At 41.0% G+C, this 23,537-nt stretch overlaps 1 protein-coding gene across 1 annotated transcript in view; it reads left to right on the top strand.

Annotated features, from left to right (window-relative positions):
* The first annotated feature begins 723 nt into the window (after positions 1-723).
* The window catches only part of slc30a6 (solute carrier family 30 member 6), a 37,698-nt gene continuing 14,884 nt past the window's right edge, over positions 724-23,537 (top strand). Inside the window, exons 1-7 of the mRNA XM_058053497.2 lie at positions 724-943; positions 2,409-2,449; positions 2,655-2,741; positions 5,211-5,295; positions 19,856-19,898; positions 21,557-21,622; positions 23,102-23,182. Coding sequence (XP_057909480.2) covers positions 766-943; positions 2,409-2,449; positions 2,655-2,741; positions 5,211-5,295; positions 19,856-19,898; positions 21,557-21,622; positions 23,102-23,182 — 581 coding nt within the window. The 5' untranslated portion in view covers positions 724-765. The remainder of the gene's footprint in view (positions 944-2,408; positions 2,450-2,654; positions 2,742-5,210; positions 5,296-19,855; positions 19,899-21,556; positions 21,623-23,101; positions 23,183-23,537) is intronic.

The following is a 23,537-nucleotide window of genomic DNA, read 5'->3' as shown; positions in this document are numbered from 1 at the left end:
CCCTCTTTGTGTTTATAAAGTTTAGACCTATAATACTGTTGTCACCGACTACAACTGGTACTACTAAACTCCTCTTGACTTATAACAAATAAAAAAAAAAACAAAAATAAATTAAGGATCCTTTTTTATTTTATTTTATTTTATTTTATTTTATTTTATTTTATTTTATTTTATTTTATTTTATTTTATTTTATTTTATTTTATTTTATTTTATTTTATTTTATTTTATTTATATTATTATACAATTATAAAATAATATTAGAATTTACATATATGTAAATGCAAGTATTATTTTATAATTGTATAATTATGAACGTATATATGTAATTCTAGTTCAGAACAGCGGAATGAAAAACTTATAAAATACTCAGATGGAGGTTTATACTTGAAGATCGCCGATTCGCTCATTTCACTGTCAATCAAAAAGGGATTCCGCCTCAAACAGATCATTTAGTTAATGAAATGTAAACACAACATTAATGAAATGTAAACACAACAGTACATATTTGACCACTTTTAGTCTTAAAGTAATCGCCACTGGATTCAATGTTGCTAATATTTTACACTCGGAACATGTTCTTTACAGATATATATTATATTTATATTATATATATATATTTCCCCTTTCTAAGATAAAAAACGGATAACTGAGGTCAGAGTCTGTTCCAAATTCCCATTCAGAAGGTGGTGGTAATGCACACCTTAAAGCTGCTTGCCAACCGCCAATAAACAGTAGAAGAAGAAACAGAAGCGGAAGTGCTCGCCATGGACTCGATGATGTCCACGTCCGCGGCTCTGTCGTACCACAATGTCGGGGACTTTTACCCCAGAAAGTTGGGGCCAAAGCCGGACGTGGTGCCTTCCGGGGTGACGGAGAGGAAGGTCGGCCCGCTGGACAAGCCAGACATGGTGTCGGTGGACGTCATCAACGTCAACGAAGCCGGTTTGTTTTGCTAGCAAGCTAACTGCTAACAACACCCTAATCCAGCTGGCCGCTTCCTTACTGACAATTGTTCTTTTTAATCAAGAGATGACCATTGAAACATTTAGTTTTATACTTAAATAAGGCTTTCCTCGTTTAAAGTTACTGCAGTGGTACTATATATACATATATATATCTATTAGCAAAGTGTTGACTGGTAAATTGTATGTGTGTGTATCCTCCTTCACTAGTAATGATATATGTTTTCTACGGAGGGCCACAAAACAAACAAAATGAAAGAAAAAAAATAATAATATTGTGACTTTACGGTATTCACAAAATATTGTCTTTTTTCCAAAAGTATGTTTTTATTTTGTTTCGTTTGTTTCTCATGTTATGGTTTTATTTTTTAATGTTTATTATTTAATATTTCATCTTCATGCCACTGAAAAGATTTTTTTGGTCCTCATATTACGAATTTATTCTTGTAAAATTGTCCTCTCATTAGAATCGGACTTTTTTCTGAATATTTTGTATTTATTGTTGTAAAATTAATGCTGTTTTATCCCATTGTTACTGTTAAAAAAAACCAAATAGTTCAACATTCTTCTTAAATAATGTTTGTAAATTTTCTTTTTGTGATACTATTACATTATTCCCATAATAGTTTGACTTTAGAGTATTCTTAAAAATATATTTTTCTCAACCAAATTTCCCCCTAAAATATACATATTTTAATGTAATATTTCAACTACATGCTGCTAAAATGTTATTTTTATTTATTCTTGTAAAATAGCAACTTTTTTCCTCATCAATCAGACTTTTCTCAAAAATATGTTTTTTTCAAGTTTTACTGTTTAAAAGAAAACTCCATTCTTTTCCAAATATGTCAACATTCTTCTGAAATAATCTTTGTAAATTTCCTTTTCGTAATGTTATGAGTTTATTCCCATAATAGTTTGACTTCAAGGTATTCCCAAAATAGTATTTTCCGAAGCAAATTTTCCAATAATGACAGCTTTATGATTTGTTTTTCCATCATTTTATAACTTAAAAAAAAGAACATATTTAGAAAATTTCCAATTTCATGATCTTAAAGTGACACAAATTTTCCTCCTAATATTAGGAGATAACTATCATAAAATTATGACTTTTCTTTTAGTTAGAAACTGACTTTTTTTGGTTTAATATTTTGACTTTACTCAAGTAACATTGTAACTTTTTCCACAACCAAAAAAATTACAACTTTGTTTATTATTTATTTATTTCTACTTTGTTTATTTCTATTATGATGTTTTGCATTTTCAACTTTATGCTAAGAAGTGTGTTTTATTCCATCTATGATGTTCATATGGAATTATTTCTTCAACACAGCGTTTGCCTGTCGCCTCATATTTGTTTTCATAAGTTCTCTTAAGGATACTGTATTCTTGTATAAGCATTCGTGAGTCATGCAAACTATGTTTATGTTCTCTCATGTCCTCAGACTTGCCCGTGCACAGGAAGAAGCAGGACACGTATGTCTTGGTGAGTGTCTTCTGCATGGTCCTTTAAGGTCTGCTGCACACTAAGCATGGAAGACTTGAGTTTGCTTGTTGAAAAGTGATTCCTCATTCCTCTCGGAAAGCAACCTTCCGCAGTTGCCCTGACAAGCCTCTAGGCGGCGATGCATGACAAGTTATGCAAAAAAATGTTGCCAAACATGTTTAGGCTTTGTTTTGGCATTTTGCAGGGCACCATTCATCCCTTCAGGAAGACGCAAAGGTCACTTCCTGGAAAACTCCTGCAAGAATTCCGATTGGTTGCGTCAGATAGACGGGTAAGTGTGTTGTTTTAGTCTGAAACTTCTGTTTGTACACTTGAATAAATGTTACATGAGTAAAGTCAAAATATTAAACCAAAAAATAGTCAGATTCTAACTAAAAGAAAAGTCGTAATTTTATGATAGTTATCTCGTAATCTTAGGAGAAAAAAATAGAGTCAGGTATCCACTCTTCCGTTTGTGAGTGACGCTGAGACGAGTGGCGAGCGAGGCGTCGTGTTAGTCCGCTAAATAAAAATAGTTTTTGGTGTTAGCTAGCTGCTACAATAACAATATGGTTGTAGCTTGGTTAATATACTAGTCAGTAGCCACGTTTACATGAGGAGTTTTTCTCTTTCCGAATGGAATCTTTCCAAATGACCTTTCCTAAAGCAATGGTATACATGGAAAGGAATATTCCAATCGCGTGTCTACATGCGCCGCTATAATCAAGCAGAATAGTCAATGGGGCATGCCCAGTAAAACATAAACCAACTTCCTCGAGTTTTTCTTTCACTTGTTGGAATAACTCCGTATTGACAGTTTTTCCTTCGTCCGGTCTTGAAATTTAGTTTGAATCAAAAACAAACTTTCCGCAGCAGTCCAGTGCCAATTGCTGGCCTCCATTTTTTTTAAATTGAAGAATGTCTCCAACTGCATGTTACGTCATATCTCAGCATTCGCTGAAAGAACGCACCCGGGAACAGGAAAAGATAAAGTTCAATCTTGCTAATATTTTATAATTAAACTCGGCACATGTTTTATATAGATATATATTTTCTTTTTTAATAAAACTGGACTGGGGAGGCACAGCGGTCGAGTGGTTAGCGCGCAGACCTCACAGCTAGAAGACCAGGGTTCAATTTCACCCTCGGCCATCTCTGTGTGGCGTTTGCATGTTCTCCCCGTGCATGCGTGGGTTTTCTCCGGGTTCTCCGGTTTCCTCCCACATTCCAAAAACATGCTAGGTTAATTAGCCACTCCAAATTGTCCATAGGTATGAATGTGAGTGTGAATGGTTGTTTGTCTATATGTGCCCTGTGATTGGCTGGCCACCAGTCCAGGGTGTACACCGCCTCTCGCCAGAAGACAGCTGGGATAGGCTTCAGCACCCCCCGCGACCCTTGTGAGGAAAAGCGTTAGAAAATGAATGAATGAAAGATTTTTTTATTAGGTAACTTCCATGACGTCCGTTCTTAGCTAGTTCATATTAACTCGTTTTCCCGTGCTAGAACACACAGAAAGAGAAAGAAATGTGTTCATGTTTGACGTAAGGATTGCGGACGATGGTGCGCTTGCCCTTTAAGAAGTCATTTCCCAATAAACACGCTAGCCTGTACGTAACAACAAGGTGTCAGTAAAGTCACAAAAGTGTCATGTTAAAGTACACACACATGCATGTGTGTTGGTTATTGGAGTGTAATCCAGGCTGAGCACACACAGACATGGGCGGGGGCGGGTTCTGACTTGCGCATAGAGCCGTGGGTTGGATTACCAAAGCGTCCCATGCAGCTTAACGGGCAAGCGGCCTCGGAAACAGCGAAAGTGGACACGTGTCATGTGACGCTCGTATAGCATCAAAGCACGGCGTTCTTTTCACCCATACATCCTCAAGTTGGCGATGGTGATGTCACATCGTGGCGTGGCGTTGCCCACCGGGAGGGGGCAGCACAGCGCCAGGCTGCAACGTCTCCCCTCCGGGCGCTGTGCGTACGTGAAGTGGGTTGTGTGGGGGTGGGTGGGGGCGGGGGTTGTGTCCAAGCAGCGCCTCTCTGTTTGCCCACACATGCACGCACGGGCGTGCACGTGGCCGGCTAGTGCTGTCACCAGACGCCTCAGCGCTGTCATAACACGGCGCAGGGCGTAATTGTAGATTTCACAGCACTCCGCTCTGCTAGCAACAACATATGAGGCCCACGCGATGTGACAGGCCCGACACTCCCACGTGCACGCCCGTGCGCGCACGCACACACCTTCCCTTGTTCCAGTTCCTGTTTCTCCTCCGTCTGACACAGAAAACCACTCAGTGGCTCTGCTGAGCCAAGCATCTTTCTTCTTCTTTTTCTTCTTCTTCTTGAAAGTGAAACTGAATCAGCTCGCCGGTGTCCATCTTGAACGTTTTTGTGCTCGTGACCTTCCTTGGAGCCATTTTGAACTTGAGCACACACACACACACACACGCAGGCAGGAAGGCAGGCAAGGGAGCAGGCCGATTATTCGCCCAAATCCCCGGCAGAGCGGGTCGAGCGCGGGGCAGGAAGTCACCCTCAGTCCAGTGGGTTTGTAGGTTTGGATGCAGATTAGAGCGCCGCTGGTCACCTGCCAGACGTTCTCAACTGTGACGGGGGGGAAACCCCGCCGATGACGCCTGAGTGTGTCTGCTGCGTTCAGCGACAACTAGCCGCTCCAGACCTGCGATGATATGACGCTTCAGCGTGATCATGTGACCACCGTATCTTTATTGATTGCTTCTTTTCTTTGTTGCAGTCATGGAGGATCCTGCTGTTCGGCTCCCTCAACCTGCTGTGCACCGCCTGTCTTCTCATGTGGTGCAGCTCCACCAACAGCATGGGTGAGCGCCACGTGCACACGCTCACGCGCACACACGTAACAGGTGGAAACTACTGTAGTCACAATAAAACACTCGACACACAGCATTCATAATTCATTTCAGTGTTTTACATCTTTGGGTCGGTGGGTGCATTTTTCTGTGTGTGTGTGGGGGGGGGTCTCACAAATATCATCACACATGCAACTAGTGTGTGTTGATATGTACACAAGCCCCCCCCCCCCGACAATGTGCATCAACTTCTGCTTCCACCTGGCAGCCGACGCCACTTCCTGCCTGCACGCCGCTTAAAGGAAAAAAATGCAATTTTTTGGGTTGGGGTATTCACACACTATGGACACACCTATTCTGCCTTCTCAATGTTAAAGCTCCTGCATTAAGATTATATTAATTGCCCACCCAATCACTTCATTGCACTACTGTACATATTACTGTTATTATATCTTGTCGCATTCATAGATCATATTGTTTATAATTTGTATAATCTGCAATAGCCATACTATAGTCCCTTATATCCCTATATATATATATCCACACTGTATCATAGTCACTTCATGTTATAGTTTGTACGTATATCAATAATATCAATAATTAGGGGAAAAAAACAGCAAAGAGTGAAATTGGTATTAATATCTTTTAATATCTTTTCTCACTGGCGGCACGGCGGTCGAGTGGTTAGTGCGCAGACGTCACAGCTAGGAGACCAGGGTTCAATTCCACCCTCGGTCATCTCTGTGTGGAGTTTGCATGTTCTCCCCGTGCATGTGGGTCCCACATTCCAAAAACATGCTAGGTTAATTAGCGACTCCAAATTGTCCATAGGTATGAATGTGAGTGTGAATGGTTGTTTGTCTATATGTGCCCTGTGATTGGCTGGCCACCAGTCCAGGGTGTACCTCGGCTCTCGCTCGAAGACAGCTGGGATAGGCTCCAGCACCCCCGCGACCCTCGTGAGGAAAATCGGTAGAAAATGAATGAATGAATCTTTTCTCACCCATAATGACAAAGCTGTAATGCATTTTATGCGATATACATCCCCATATTTTGTCCCCAAAGTGAATTGAGACAAAAGTCAAAGCCAAATATGCGTGCAAAGTTGGATTAACATGTAAACAATCATATAAAACAAAGGCAATGAAAATAAAATAGTATATTTATAGAAAAAGTGAAATATAATCTTCAGTACAAGGCTGCACTCACGGTAGTCTCTAAGAACTCACTCCTCTTACTTAAAGGAGAAAAGTGCACTTTTTAAAATATTTTTTTTTCCATCCTACACAATCGTTACGTTAATCGTTATTTTCTGTGTCTTTTAAAGTTATAAAAACAGCTAACAAAGACGCAGCTAGGAATGCACATAATGGGACGCACCTATTCCGCCTGGAAAGCCTTTTGAAAAACATCCAAAGATCACCAACAAGGCTTCATTTCCATAATGTGGCCTGCATATTAACCAAGTTACAGCTACATTACTATTATTATTATTATTATTATTATTATAGTACTACATATTGGATCTGCCGCTACTGCTACTGTGTTTCTGTTTTGGACTCTTGGGTGTAGTGTTCCTTTCTATGTTGCTATGTGAAATTAATGCACCCAGGAAGGATTACTATAACCAAAAATAGAGCAAAATACTGTAAATATTACATGTTATCGTGAATGTGCTTGTTACTACATGCTCACAGCATGAATAGAAAACCATTCAACCTTGTTGGAGCTTTTTTGGAGGTGCGTGTCATTAATTAGCTGCCTCTGTTTACCTTTTTTTCATATATTTAGAACACCCTTAAAAGAAAAAGATGTGTATATGTTCATGTCTCACATGAGTGCACTTTTCCTTGAAGGCAAGCAGGCTGCTGTGTTGTTTCCATGCACCCTGAAGGTTACTAGGTCATGCTATTCCCTAGAAATATAACACAATACCGGCACACAGCACCACAGTGCTCATTATTAGAGATGCATAATATATATTTTTTGTTTCAAACCTATACTCATCACTTTCTGGTCCCGATAACCCATTTTTTTTATATCTACTTTTTTCATTTACATTTAAGCATAGTATGTACACACCTGAAGGTAAGATGGACAGGATCAAATTAGGATTGAATTACTAGCTACATCATTACTATTAGGAGAACCAGAGTATAGAGGGGAGGGAGCCAGCTGTGGTGGCCCAGCAAGGTGCACTGTATTCGGGCATATACTCCGAGCAGAGGAGGCGCCATGGAGGTCTCTGTCAAAGCTTTTGCATTATTTATAGGCTGCGGCGCTGGCGTTTTGGGTGGCTAAGCTAAGGTTGTTTTTTTGGTAACAGGTTTAATTTCATTTGAACATGCATCAGATTACAATTGGATGCATCCCATAATCAGTTCACAGTTCCACATGTCATTCATTCATTCATTTTCTACCGCTTTTCCTCACGAGGGTCGCGGGGGGTGCTGGAGCCTATCCCAGCTGTCTTTGGGCAAGAGGCGGGGTACACCCTGGACTGGTTGCCAGCCAATCACAGGGCACATATAGACAAACAACCATTCACACTCACATTCATACTTATGGCCAATTAACCTAGCATGTTTTTGGAATGTACCCGGAGTACCCGGAGAAAACCCACGCATGCACGGGGAGAACATGCAAACTCCACACAGAGATGGCCGTGGGTGGAATTGAACCCTGGTCTCTTAGCTGTGAGGTCTGCGCGCTAACCACTCATCCGCCGTGCCGCCCTAGGAAGAAGCAAAGCTTATTAAATCCTACCCCTCCATCTGGTACTTTTACAATCAGTAACTGTTACATTTGTTCACTTCCTGCTTTCCATAATACAGTTTTTTTTTATTTTTTATTGTTTTATTATTATTTTTTGTCCCGTACCAAAGTACGAGGTGATATGACCTACAATGACATTATGTCATTATGTATAATGTCATGTGACGTCGTCACTATTGTTGTTGTTTACAAGTGAGCTCAGGGGAATTTGAAACAGGCTGTTAATGACAAAGGCAGGAGGGAAAAGGGGGCACTAGATTTGCTAACCTGCACAGAATGGAGAATGTCATTGGAGCGTTTTTTTTTTATTGTAATTATTGGTTATTATTCATGTTATCGGATTCATTTATTATATCATGTGCACCCCTAATAATTATTAATCATGATGAATATGCACTGCAGCATCAGTAATTAGTAGTTAATTGCTTCATTTATGAATGAACATCCAATATATGTGACTGGTTGTGTTGTGTTGTGTATGTGATGTTGTGTTAGGATGATGATGACGTCTTTGTCACATTGAACACAACTGGACTGTTTGATTTGATGAAGATGTGTGTGTGTGTGTGTATGTGTGTGTGTGTGTGTTTGTGTGTACGTGCACGCGCATTACTCGCCTCCAGTGCATTGTGCCCTCAGTGTAAATGAAGCATAACGCACATCGGGACACGCCCCCTTTTTGCAAGTCTAATGTGCCGGAGTGCAGCTGGCGTCGGCGAGTATGTACGTTGTGTACATTGCCTGCATGTGCATGACAGCACACATGTACACACTGCACTCGCTGGCCCATTAACTCAGTGAACATACATGTAAACAACACATGCACACACACAGTGGCGAGTGCATCGAGAGGTCAACTCTTGATTGACGTGCTGAGAGATTATCACACTTACAACCTCTGATCCTATTTCCTGTGTGTGTGTGTGTGTGCGTCTGTGTTGTCACCAAACTCGCCGGCGTCATGTCAGAATAGGATGCTTCCACAAGCAACATTCTAGAATTCGGCCATCACATTTTTCACAAGGAGCGAGAACGTTCATTCATTCATTCATTTTCTACCACTTTTTCCTCACGAGGGTCGCGGGGACGCTGGAGCCTATCCCAGCTGTCTTTGGGCGAGAGGCAGGGTACACCCTGGACTGGTCACCAGCCAATCACAGGGAACATATAGACAAACAACCATTCACATTCATATCTATGGACATGGAGTCGCTAATTAACCTAGCATGTTTTTGGAATGTGGGAGGAAACCGGAGTACCCGGAGAAAACCCACGCATGCACGGGGAGAACATGCAAACTCCACACAGAGATGGCAGAGGGTGGAATTGAACCCTGTTCTCTTAGCTGTGAGGTCTGCGCGCTAACCACTGGACCGACGTGCCGCCCTAGGAAGAAGCAAAGCTTATTAAATCCTACCCCTCCATCTGGTACTTTTACAATCAGTAACTGTTACATTTGTTCACTTCTTGCTTTCCATAATATTTTTTTTTTTTTGGCTTGAGGATAGAAGAGATGGTTGAAAGGTTCAAATTTTCTTTGCTCTCCTACTATTAGTGGGTTAAAAAAAAAAAACTCCACACTGATAAGTAAATGACTGGGTGGCGCTATAAACAGACACGCAGACAGGACCACGTGACTCCAAAATATCGAAGAAGGACCAACGCATGCACATAAGTCCGTCGTCTTCCGCTTTCCAAGGCTTGTCTAGACTTACAACGAAAATTGAATTACCGTAATGTAGATATCTTGCAAATAACACAAAACTCATCACACAGCAGGCAACAACAGGCCTCTGTCCACCAGAGGGAGGCTGACGTTATTGCAGCGCCTCGGCACAGTATTTGAAATATTAGTAGTAGCTCTGAAGTAAAGGCTCTGTCACGGGATTAGAACTTAGCCATAGATTAGCCGCACCGCTGTGTAAGCCGCAAGGGTGAAAGGGGGGGTGTTGCTGATTTACTGGATTGCAAACCCCAACAAGTGTATTTTTTTTTATTAGACAAAGTGATTGACAGTCTTATCAAGAAGCAGCTTGCTTTGGCCTTGAGGTGAGCTCAGGTTAGCTTTGTGTGTGTGTACATTTGTGTGCGTTAAAGTGCTGTTTAAGCAGAGCTGTTGTTGCATTGTTACTGAAACATAAGCTGATGATGATTCCACAGAACTGTGTGTGTGTGTGTGTGTGTGTGTGTGTTTGGCTAGTCCTGTATCAAATTGTGCAGTGAACAACTATATCAGCTTTCAGTATTTTACAACACAGCAGCTTTTTGTCTACAAACACACACATACACACACATGCAAGCAGTTTAGGCACATTTGTGTGTGTGTGTGTGTGTCTGTCTGAACCACTCTGACAAACACCGACAGTCGCCTCTTTGTGTCACTTACACCGCTCTTGTGTGTGTGTGTAAGTCACGTGTCTTTCCGCTGTCTCTCACCTCTGTCTGTCCTCTAAACATTCAGTCACACGTCCTCCTCACTTCCATCACGGCGGACACCATGGAGCTTTGCAGAGACGTTACAAGTAGAAATGTCAACATGACACAGTGTGTGAGCGCCGTGACCAGTCAAGTCGCGTTTGCGAGGATGAACGTTTTTATTGACATGATACGACAGCTCAATCCTAATTGTTAGTAAAATCTCACATCGATCCGTACCAAGTTTTTTGGGGGCTTTTTGGGGTTTTGGTTCAGTATTTTTTTTGTGTTTATGTGCGCGTAAACAGCTTTTTTTTTAATCCCAAAATTCTCTCTTTATGACTTATTACTATGAAATGATTTTTCAGATGAAGCGTGAAAATGAAAATGCAATCTACTGGCAGGACATACTCTAATAAATAACATTGTCAACTTAAAATTACAAATATTGATAGCAAATTGAAAAAAAAAACTGGAAGGCCCTTTAAAGGATCCCTGACATTATTCATCAATTTTGCTTAAATGTCAGCCATGATAAGCTCGCACTGACTGTTCAGTCTCATTTCCGGAAGTGATGTCATCGGGTGGGCGTCCATTTGTCTCTTGTTCTTTGTCCATTGTTGTCTTAAACCTTCCTTTTTTGGAAAGAAAACAAACTTACAGTATCACTCGGATAATGTGAACATCCAGCAGAAACACAACATTTTAGCATGACTATTATTTTGGTGAAAAATATACCGGACCATGTCGACCAATGGTGATAAAACATGTCAGCGAGCCATTAATGTTATCAGAGCCCTACAGACATGAAATAACACTCCATAGTCACCTATACGCTCCTATTATTTATTGTTTTCGTCATATTGTTCAACTCTCAAGAGACTAGCTAGTGAGCTAAGCAGTTAGCCAATAATCGATTTCTTAAAAGCCAAGAACTCCACTTCCACATGGGATGAGAGGAGAACGTTTTCTCAGGAAATGCCATGGCTGGCTTCATGCACTGTTAAGGTAATGTAATGTAAGGTAATGTCTCAATGTTTTGTGTCATTCCTGTCGCCTAGTGACCACAATACCACATATCACTTGTATTCCCTTATGTTTTGACTAATAACAGTGCGTACTCTACCATGAAACGGCCATCATTTATTAAATTCTTTAAAACCACAGAATAGCGAGGGACGATTCTACTACTTGCGTTTTCATTCAGTTTTAGAAAGACCGATGGCTATGTGTTTTCCCCCCGTGTTCATGTAACTGTGTCTTTTTGGGACTGCGTCCTAACCAGGAAACATCCTAACACGAGGACAACCCTGTAGTTCCACCTGCAAACAAATGTTTTTCCATTGTTGGCATTCAGTAGAAGGTAATGTGAGGCTATGTACTGCTTCTAGCGCCCACTGGAACAAAACTACAGGAACATTGGAGAGGAAAACTCCCTCATGTTTGTGTTTGTGTTTGTGTGCAGTGGTAGTTGTGTTTGGCCTAGACTCACTGTTTGTGTGCATCCATCCATTAGTGTGCTGCTTCACTCTCATTCAGGGACGCTAGAGCATGGGGACGTGATCCAGCCTGTGTGTACACACGTGCATGCGCCGTGTCCCCAGGCCCTCGGTGTTCCTGTGTGTCAGAACACAGCTGGTGAAGCCTCCCACAGGGCCTTCCGTCAGGCCGGCATACACACTTGCTTCCGAACCCTTTTTGTCAATGTGTGTGTACATGTCAGAGCTCCAGACATTCTTCAACATGTTTGGCTCGCTAGCCATGACCAGCCGCCTGCATGGCTCGCAGGGCTCAGTCTGGAACACACTGTGGGTTCAGTACAGAGGCGTACTCATTTCCTCACATGGGACAGGAAGTGTTTAGTACGTCACATGTAAAAAAAATTCAGTGGGCCATCATTGTTCAGCCGAGAAAACAGTCCTTCCTCATTTATCACAGATAATTGGTTCCATACTTGACCTCTTGTAAGTCAGTTTCCGCAAAGTAAGTCATTCTTAATAAAGTAAAAATATTTTTGGGTAGTTTGAGCACAGAAAACCTGTTTATGACTTTCTAAATGCAGGTTTTTAACATTATTAGAGCCCTGTAGACATGAAATAACACCCCTATAGTCACGTTTACACTCCTCGTCACATTGTCACTAGCATACGGAGCAAGCGAACTAGTTAACCTTTACTTCAATTTACTTATTCTGAGCTGTTTCAAATGGAGTAGGGAAAAAATACAAAAAGCCCAAAAATTACCACTTCCACATGGAATGAGAGGATAATCTTCCCCCCCCCCCCATCCAAGCTTTGCTGCCTCAGTCTATCCTGATCATCTAATGTCACGTCTCGTAACATTATAACTTCTGCCCAGAATACTACATATAACCTGTACTTGTATACTTCCTGTATACTTCTTGACTAATAATAGGCCTTAGCAAGGGATGACTGTACAAGCTGCAAAGATTAATACTACATTGAAACCAATAAGAAACTCGACTGGCAAATAAAATCATAATTTTCACGCTTCAAACTTGTTATTTTTGCCAGAAAAAAACCTTGTAAACTATGATATATCAGTTTCTTTACAGTGTTTTGGATTTTTATGTCATGTCAGAATTGTACAAGATTGAAGCCAGAGTATTATGAGAGAATATTGCAGTGTTACAAGTAGACAATAGTAGTGTATATGAGGGTGAATAGTGACTATGAGGAGACAGGTTCACATTAAAAGCTTGAAATGAGATTAGTTTTACAAAAAATAAGCTGCAAACTTCCAAGTCGCAACTGTAAATATCTCAATATACGTATGAAAAAGGTTTTTAAGGAAAAGGAAATATCATATATTTAAAAAAAATACAGTAATCCATAACCACTTTCAATTTTTTTTCTTAAATATATAAAATCGTCATTGTTTTGTGCTTGAATACGACCAATGCTGGCCGTGCTGACGACTGGGCGTTCTACCGCCACTTAGCAGGCACTCGATTTTTCGAAAATCTTTGTGAAAATAGATTGACACGTCCACATTTCTTCCTCCTTTCGACGTACTAGGACTTATGGTGTGCGCTTTGGTCCACCTGATCGTGTTTCATTGATTTGATATCAGTGTTTGGTTTAACATGTCTCCACCAGCTGCCTCCAAATCCCACATGGAGATACGAGACGCTGCTTTTGCTCCCAAATGGAAGCTTCGGTATCGATGCCGCCGACTCCTCATTGTGTTGACATCTGACCATTACAACCTCTGTCTCTGTCTGTGCACGTATGTGTGTGTGTGTGTGGGGGGGGGGGACATGTTCTGTTCCACCACGGTGTAGATCAGGGGTCTCAAACATGCGGCCCGCGGGCCAAATGTGGCCCGCAGGACACTAGTTTGAGGCCCCTGCCTTGATATGAAAGTTGGACAATTTGGAGTGGCCAATTAACCTAGCATGTTTTTGAAATGTGGGAGGAAACCGGAGTACCCGGAGAAAACCCACGCATGCACGGGGAGAACATGCAAACTCCACACAGAGATGGCCGAGGGTGGAATTGAACCCTGGTCTCCTAGGTCTGCGCGCTAAACACTTGACCGCCGTGCCGCCCTTCTTGTTTGATATATTAATATATTTATTGAGTTCATTTATGCTTGAAAATGCCTCATTTAGACCAACAATACATACAATTTGCTGAAATATGCCTTTAAAAAAAAAGAAACTAGAGATAGCCAGAGATGACTGTACAACTACTACTACTACTACTACTACTACACAGCAGCTAGTAAATGAGAGTTGCCCCCTAGCATTTTGTCAGAGAACTGCAAGTCAACAAGGATGAGGGACGGCGTCAGAAGTTGCTGCAGCAGTTGAATTGTTCGATTGAAGCTTCTGGTTTCGCACACGATCTCACTTGGCACTCTGACCCTGTGTGTGTGTGTGTGTGTGTGTGTGTGGTCTCAGTTTACTGTTTACCGGAACCAGTGACACTAAGCAGTTATTTGCTGCGGCTAGCACATCCATCTCCTGATTGATTGTGTGTGTGTGTGTGTGAGTGTGTGAGAGATAGTCGGCAAGTTTTTAACACACTTCTTGCGAAATTAGTTATTAGAAGCTACGATCTGAAGCTCAATGTGGCCATGTTGGACATTGTCAGTGTTTGGACACACTTTCCAATGCTGAGTCTCAAATGGAATACTTTCATCAATACACTTCAGTAAGTACTTAAGTAAGTACTTCAGTGTGTACTTTCCCAAATGAGGGACTTTGTAGTCTTACCGGGAAATGACCATCCCAATATTTTACCTCCAGAGGAAGGCCTCCATCAGGACGGGTGACCATAATTTCAAGCTAGTTCCCTCCCTTTCCTTCCGGTATGTAACCAAGATGGCAACTTTTGTGCAGGGGTGTCAAAACATTTCTCCAGCAGGGAGAAAAATTGTGAAAAATGAAGTTTGATATTTTGTAGATATGAGGGCTACTCTGATAGTTTAGTAAAAAACAACATGATTGACATATGCTGATCACAACAGCCAATGGCCGTGCGGCGGCATGATGACAATTCCTGTCATGACAGCACAGACATGACATGTACGTGCATGTTTGTTGTATCACGTAGAGTTGACGGCACCCGTATTGAGCCGACAAGGAACACACTTGGCCCGAGACTGAACACCAGTCCGTAGAACCTCCAATGGTTTCAGATTGACAGCTTGTCACAGGCTGCGCCAATCCACGCCAGCGTATCGCTGTTCCCCTTCCTTTGCATGTTTCTTCGCATGCTCTGCCTAGTTAGCCACAGCTTACGAGCTAGCTAGCTAGAATTTGCATCCCGGATGTGGGTTTTTATCACAGTAACATTTGGTTTTTAAAACACAGAAGCAATATGGTTAGTTTGGAGCTCTTTTTTCCCCCACAGGGAAGTGATTATGTGAGTATGTACTAACCTTTTCAAGACTTTTAATATATGCCTTGTCCTTCCAACACTATTTGTGTATTGTTGTTTTAATGAACATTACCTATTGGCAAGGCACTCTTGGACAAATGGATTAAATACAGTTAATCCATGTGGTCGGTATCAGTATCTGTATCGGCCGATCTCACTCATAGATGACAGGTGTCTGAATCAGCGGCATGTAACCCTGATCGGAGCATCCCTCGTAGTTATGCTAGGAAGTTATGTACAGTTTGTTAAAACAAAACTGCATCTCAGCTGCCATACAGGTGAAAAAGCACACACAGTTTAGTTCCAAATGTGTTCCAAATAGTTCATGGTGTTATATTATAAATTGTTATTTTCATGGAAAACAAACCCCTTTGTTGTCTTGTTTATGTTGGTATAGTTGTCACAAAAGCAAGCAGTCGCGGTGGTGACAGTGAATGAGTTCATATCAACCTCCCTCTTTGCTATTTTATTCCCCAGTTTTGCTGTTTTTAAAAATATAAATATAAATATTTTCCCAAATATTTCAACTTTCTTTTCAAATAATCTTTGTAAATTTTGTTCTCTCCATTTTTTGACTTTATTCTTGACGAATTCAGGCAAATTTTTACAAATATTTCACCTTTCTTCATGAAATATTGTGACTTTTCTTTATCTTGTAGTATTATAACTTTTTTCCAAACCTGATTTTCCCTAAATATTATTTATTATTATTATATTATTGATAATACATATATTATTTATATATTTTTTATATATACGTATATATTTTTTTCCTCATATTCTTACACCTTTATAGTCTTTTTTTCATTAATATTTCAACACTGTGCTACTTAAATCCCATATTTTACATCATATTATTACAAGATTCTCTTAAAATAGTTTTTTTTTATTGGTAAAATACAACTTTTTATTGTAACCTTATGATATTTTTCCCATTTATGCTGTTGCTTTTTCAAAATATTGTTTTATACATTTTAACTTTTTCTTCTTGTAAAATTAGGACTTTAAATTAGGACTTTATTTAGGACTTTATTCTGGTTGTGTTTGAACTGTTTCCAAACCTAATTTTTCCTGTATATTACATCTTTAAAAGAATTTTTTCTTTAATGTTTCAACTCTGTGGTACTAAAATGACATTTGTCCTCATAATAATACAGGTTTATTCCCATAAAAGTGCATGTTTTTTGTAAATTTTCTTGTCATCATAATTGTCTTTATTATTTCAACTTCATGCTACTTATTTTTTCCTCACAATATGATGAAACGATCTTTTTATAATGTGTACAGAAAATGGCCCACAGGAAGCTTGTGTGTATACTGCAGATAGTACAGTAGAAGTTGCATTTAGTAAGCTTTTACCATGATATGGGGGGGGGGGCTGCTCATGAGAACACATCATTAAATATTCATCATCCTGCTGCTCATATTTCTCCTCCTCCATCCACCCATCCCTTCCTTCCTTCCCCTCTTCCTCCTCCTCCTCCCCTTCTCGTCGGTGTTCCCTGTCGTCCTGATTGTTGTCCATCCATCACTGACCCCCCCCCCCCCTCCACCCCACATGAGAGAAAATACTCTTCAGGTTAGTTTTGGGCTATGTGTGTGTGTGTGTGTGTGTGTGTGTGTGTTGTCTGGCATCCTCTGGGTGTCACTGTTAGAAAGCAGGAGATTTATCAAGGAACTGTGCCATGTGTGTGTGTGTGTGTGTAAACTTATCAATGTAAACGTGATGTGGGTGTGATTGACGCTTAGCGTGTACGGTGTGATGACACCACCAATTTTTGCATGTACATATTTCACATAGTGGTATTTGTGTGCCACTGTGGTACAGTTATGTGATGACAAATATAATTACATGAGCGTTTGTTTTGTTTTGTTTCTCAGTTTTCCTTCCAAGTACTGTCTTCTCTCACCGCATCACGCTTCGTCTTTCACAGCTTCACTCGATCCCGTTTTTTTCTAAATACATCAATTAATTAATAAGTCATTTCTGTTTTGTGGTTGAATGCGGCCTGTTAATAATAAATAAGTCCTATAAGACACATAAAACCTGTTTATGATCTTCTAAATATAGGTTTCAACATTATTAGAGCCCTGGAGACATGAAGTAACAGCCCTATAGTCACCTTTACACTCATATTACCCAATATAGTAGACAGAATAACACAAAATAAGTCATATAAGACACTGAGAACCTGTTTATGAACGTCTAAATACAGGTTTCAACATTATTAGAGCCCTGGAGACATGAAGTAACAGCCCTATAGCCACCTTTACACTCATATTACCCAATATAGTAGACAGAATAACACAAAATAAGACACTGAGAACCTGTTTATGAACGTCTAAATACAGGTTTTAACATTATTAGAGCCCTGGAGACATGAAGTAACAGCCCTATAGTCACCTTTACACTCGTATTACCCAATGTAGTAGACAGAATAACACAAAATAAGTCATATAAGACACCGAACCTGTTTATGAACGTCTAAATACAGGTTTTAACATTATTAGAGCCCTCAAGACATGAAGTAACAGCCCTATAGTCACCTTTACACTCGTATTACCCAATGTAGTAGACAGAATAACACAAAATAAGTCATATAAGACACCGAACCTGTTTATGAACGTCTAAATACAGGTTTTAACATTATTAGAGCCCTCAAGACATGAAGTAACAGCCCTATAGTCACCTTTACACTTGTATTACCCAATATAGTAGACAGAATAACACAAAATAAGTCATATAAGACACCGAACCTGTTTATGAACGTCTAAATACAGGTTTTAACATTATTAGAGCCCTCACGACATGAAGTAACAGCCCTATAGCCACCTTTACACTCATATTACCCAATATAGTAGACAGAATAACACAAAATAAGTCATATAAGACACTGAGAACCTGTTTATGAACGTCTAAATACAGGTTTTAACATTATTAGAGCCCTGGAGACATGAAGTAACAGCCCTATAGCCACCTTTACACTCATATTACCCAATATAGTAGACAGAATAACACAAAATAAGTCATATAAGACACTGAGAACCTGTTTATGAACGTCTAAATACAGGTTTTAACATTATTAGAGCCCTCAAGACATGAAGTAACAGCCCTATAGCCACCTTTACACTCATATTACCCAATATAGTAGACAGACCCCCGTGACCCTAATAGGATTAAGCAGCATAGGGAATAAATGAATGAATACAGTGGTGTGAAAAAGTGTTTTTCCCTTTTTTGCATGTTTGTCACACTTACATGACCCTGTGTGACCCCGGTAAAACATAACTGAGATTAATTGAGATCTATTAGGTAAACAAAAAGTTATAAAGCAATTTCTAAAGCTTTGGGACTCCAGCCAATCACAGTGAGAGCCATTATCCACAAATGGCCAAAACATGGAACAGTGGTGAACCATCCCAGGAGTGTCCGACCAACCCAAATGACCCCAAGAGTGCAGCAACAACTCAGCCGAGAGGTCACAAAAGACCCCCCACCCCCCCACACACACACACACAACAAGATCAGGCCTCACTTGCTTCAATTGAGGTCAGTGTTCATGACTCAGGGCAAAACGGTTCCAAAGTTCCAAAACCAAAACCACTGCTGAACAAAAACTGACTCCGGTAGACCCGGCGGCGACTTTCTGTGCCGGCTGCAGAAACCCACAGCTTGACCAGCGAGTTCTCCGGCGTCTGAAAAAGTTATTCCCAAAACGGATTCTTTCTGTTGTGCCTCATGGAGCTAATGTGAGCCTACTATAGGGATTTTAATCTTGCAGAATGCCTTCGGTGGCTGCACTGGATTCAGTGTGAGCCCGGGTTTAGGGGGGCAGTCACTTTTTCACACTCATTGACTAATATTTACATTTGAGTGATGAGTGACAAAAATGCAAAAAATGAGAAATCTGTCAATTCACCGGCAATGGACGTTCAGGTTGATAAATTCCGTATCTACTCTATGTGTGTATTTCTATAGTTATCTCTATATCTGTCTATCTACATCTGTTCTCCTCCATCTGTCTTCCTGCTCTTAAGCTCATCCCCGCCCCATCAAAGTGTCACTCTGTCTCAATCGTCCCTCCCGTCTCTCTCTGCCTGCCCCGCGCGTCTCAGCGGGTCTCGCCACGGGCCGCTCTGTCAGGATTACACGCCGTCAGGTTGGCCAACATGGACGCCGGCGCTGGGGAAACAAAATGTTCCTCTCAGCACAAAGCCGCTCTAATCTGCTCTCCTCATCCCCCCATCACACAGCCCGATTACTGCAAGCTGGCATTAGGACAGACGGACGAGCAGGAAGCTTCGTAGCGGGACAGACAGACAGGTGGTCGGGTCCTGATTGGCTCGGTGACTTTGTCGACCGGCTCGCTGATTGGCTGATTGGCTGTAGCGGAATGAATGAATGAATGAATGAATGAATGAATGAATAAACACACACTCCCATGTTAACGCACCTTTTGGTTTTATGCTTGCAGCACTGACGGCCTACACCTACCTGACCATCTTTGACCTCTTCAGGTGAGCGCGTTCTCTCCTCCCTCCACGACACGGTCATCCATCCTTCTCAGCGTGTTTAGTGCCGTCAGCTGTTTGCCACGGCTCCCTTTTGACTCATGAAAAATGAAGTTTGAGATGATGATGATGAATTAAAGATCGCCGTAAGGAGACGTGAACTCTCCATGACCTCTGTGGTCTCTCACAGACTGCCTGATGCTTTTCTGCGTCCAGGCCGGCTCAACCCCCCCCCCCCCCCCACGTGTCGCTTGACGTGCACCACCAAAATAAATCTAACCTCCCGTCGTGCTGACACAGACGGTAAAGGACGCAATTGGGCGACTCCGGCATTATCGTTCCTCATATTATCATTACATTCATTTCATAAATGCTCTCCAAATCATTTGGACAATGATGTCCTTTATCGGACACTCACAGCTAGGAGACCAGGGTTCAATTCCACCCTCGGCCATCTCTTACATTGGGGGCGATGGCTAAACTCATTTTCTATTCATCAAATACAGTAAAAATTGGCATATTTCAGACATCGTTGTTAATGGTGATTAACCATGATTAATTAGTTACAAATCTGTGATTAATCTGATTAATATTTTTTCCATTTGACAGCCCTAATTTTACAAGAATAAAGTGAAAATAGCGGCACGGCGGATGAGTGGTTAGCGCGCAGACCTCACAGCTAGGAGACCAGGGTTCAATTCCACCCTCGGCCATCTCTTATATTGGGGGCGATGGCTAAACTCATTTTCTATTCATCAAAGACAGTAAAAATTGGCATATTTCAGACATAGTTGTTAATGGTGATTAACCATGATTAATTAGTTACAAATCTGTGATTAATCTGATTAATATTTTTTTCCATTTGACAGCCCTAATTTTACAAGAATAAAGTGAAAATAGCGGCACGGCGGATGAGTGGTTAGCGTGCAGACCTCACAGCTAGGAGACCAGGTTTCAATTCCACCCTCGGCCATCTCTTACATTGGGGGCGATGGCTAAACTCATTTTCTATTCATCAAATACAGTAAAAATTGGCATATTTCAGACATAGTTGTTAATGGTGATTAACCATGATTAATTAGTTACAAATCTGTGATTAATCTGATTAATGTTTTTTCCATTTGACAGCCCTAATTTTACAAGAATAAAGTGAAAAATAGTGGCATGGCGGTCGAGTGGTTAGCGCGCAGACCTCACAGCTAGGAGACCAGGGTTCAATTCCACCCTCGGCCATCTCTGTGTGGAGTTTGCATGTTCTCCCCGTGCATGCATGGGTTTTCTCCGGGTACTCCGGGTTTCCTCCCACATTCCAAAAACATGCTAGGTTAATTGGCCACTCCAAATTGTCCATAGGTATGAATGTGAGTGTGAATGGTTGTTTGTCTATATGTGCCCTGTGATTGGCTGGCCACCAGTCCAGGGTGTACCCCGCCTCTCGCCCGAAGACAGCTGGGATAGGCTCCAGCACCCCCACGACCCTTGTGAGGAAAAAGCGGTAGAAAATGAATGAATGAATGTCCTTTATCGGCAATTATTTGTGGGACAATTATCATCCAGCAGCATTTCATATGGTAACATAATGCTACGCTACATGCTACACTATAGCAACAACGCCGAAGCATCAAGCAGCCTCATACTTTATCATCCTTCTGTTTCTCTGCTAGCTTGATCACATGTCTCATCAGTTCCTGGGTGACCATGAAGAAGCCCAGCCAGGTCTTCTCCTTCGGGTGAGTCCACCGACACGCCTTGTCCTCTTTTGGCTTTAAATGACCGCACGCTCGATACAGCATGGGTGTCCAAAGTGTGGGCCGAGGGCCGATTGTGTGTTGGACACTCCTGACTTACATGACGAGACCTTGTGCTGTATGTGTGTGTCACGTCTGCACGAACAGCTAGTCAGCACACAAAGTGGGCACACGTTACATACGTGTGTGTGTGTGTGTGTGTGTGTGTGTGTGTGTACAGCTTACAGGCGAACTCTTGACCTGGAGGTGTGGAAGAGTGGTGATCAAATGGGAGTCTGCTTTTCAGCTTCATGAGGCCCTCCCTCTCTCTCTCTCTCTCTCTCTCTCTCTCTCTCTCTCTCTCTCTCGCGCGCGCGCTCTTTTTCGCTCTCTCTCTCTTTTTGGATCTTCTAACATCACAATATTTTCTTGTAAATTGACAGCCTTTTACTCCTAATATTCCCACATTTATCCCGTTATATTGTCCAATAAATAATATAATATTTTGGCAGATAATGCTCTAATAGATAACGAATGAATGTTGTATTTTAATGTATCTTTTACTCTGTTTACTTGCTTTTATTCAACTCCATTCTTCTGTAAAGTGTCTTTGAGTATTTTGAAAAGCGCTATACAAATAAAATGTAATATTATTAGATAATGCTCCTGTGAAATTACAACTTTTACAAGTTTTTAATTTCACGTTTTTTTATAGTAAAATTGTGACAAATTTTCTGAAAATTACTTTCTCAAATTTGGTCGACTTTCATCCTGTAAAATTCACAGCTTTCCTCTCGTAAATAATTTTAGTCAATGATAGTTCTGTAATATTCAGACTTTTTGTTTGCAGTATTTTCATCCAAAATAAACTTTAAACTGTAGTCGTAAGGTGCAAACATACCTCATATTAAGGCATTTTAAGGATTTGTTTTTACTTTTGTGGTATTCTGACTTCAGTCTTGGAACATTGTAGTATTTTCTAGAAAAAATATTTCATTTCCTGATAAAATGATACGTTTTTACACAATATTTTAACTTGTATGCCGTAAAATTTTCAAGTAAACAATAAAAAATAATTTGTAGTGTGAATGATTGTTATATTTGTAGTAAAGTCTTGGTCCGTTTATTTGGTTTTCTCAAATAGGAGACTTGAACCATGGAAGAGGCATTTCAATTCTCCAAAGGTTGGACACTTCCTGTCCCTCACTTTGAATATGTCCCACATGTGAAACCACTTCCATCCTGAATCAAAGGTTTCCTACAAAAAAAAATCTGATGACAAATACTTTGAGACTTATTTATGATTATAATGTGGTCGCCAGGTTCAGGGTGCGGCCCACTTGAGGCAGCAGATGGATGGAAAGGTCACAGGGTCGCCAACAGTTCCAGCCTTGTGCGCGCGTGTGTGTTTATACAACGCTGGCATAGCGAGGTGGGCGGGGTTTAGTCTCGCGCTTGACCGTGTGTCCCACTTGTGTCCAGGTTTGACAGACTGGAGGTTCTGGCCGTTTTTGCCTCCACTGTTCTGGTCCAGCTGGGAGCCTTGTTCATCCTGAAGGAGAGGTGTGTATGTCCGCACACTCACACACACACACACACACACACTAAGCACATGAAAGAGTGTTGCTGATGGTTTGTGGTTGAAAAGCATCACATGTCACTCTGTCTTCCTTCATTAAAATTGCAATTATTTCTTAGCGTGGCTGGCACTCACAAAGACTATTTCCACAACAACACAAAACATATCTCCAACTGTCGGCCTCCATTATTTCATTGCACTCACAATGGCCGCACACACACACACACACACACACATACACACATACAACAGAACAGTTGGACCCCATCCTCATCCATTTTTCTATTTTTTTTTTCCTTTTACATGTTTTGTTTGACTTTGAAAAAAAGAAATCATTTT

The sequence above is a fragment of the Doryrhamphus excisus genome, linkage group LG10 (assembly GCF_037039965.1).
Source record: "Doryrhamphus excisus strain RoL-2023G ecotype Guam linkage group LG10, RoL_Dexc_Guam_v1.1, whole genome shotgun sequence".
NCBI classification, from domain to species: domain Eukaryota; kingdom Metazoa; phylum Chordata; class Actinopteri; order Syngnathiformes; family Syngnathidae; genus Doryrhamphus; species Doryrhamphus excisus.
This window is presented reverse-complemented; position numbering and strand designations above follow the sequence as displayed.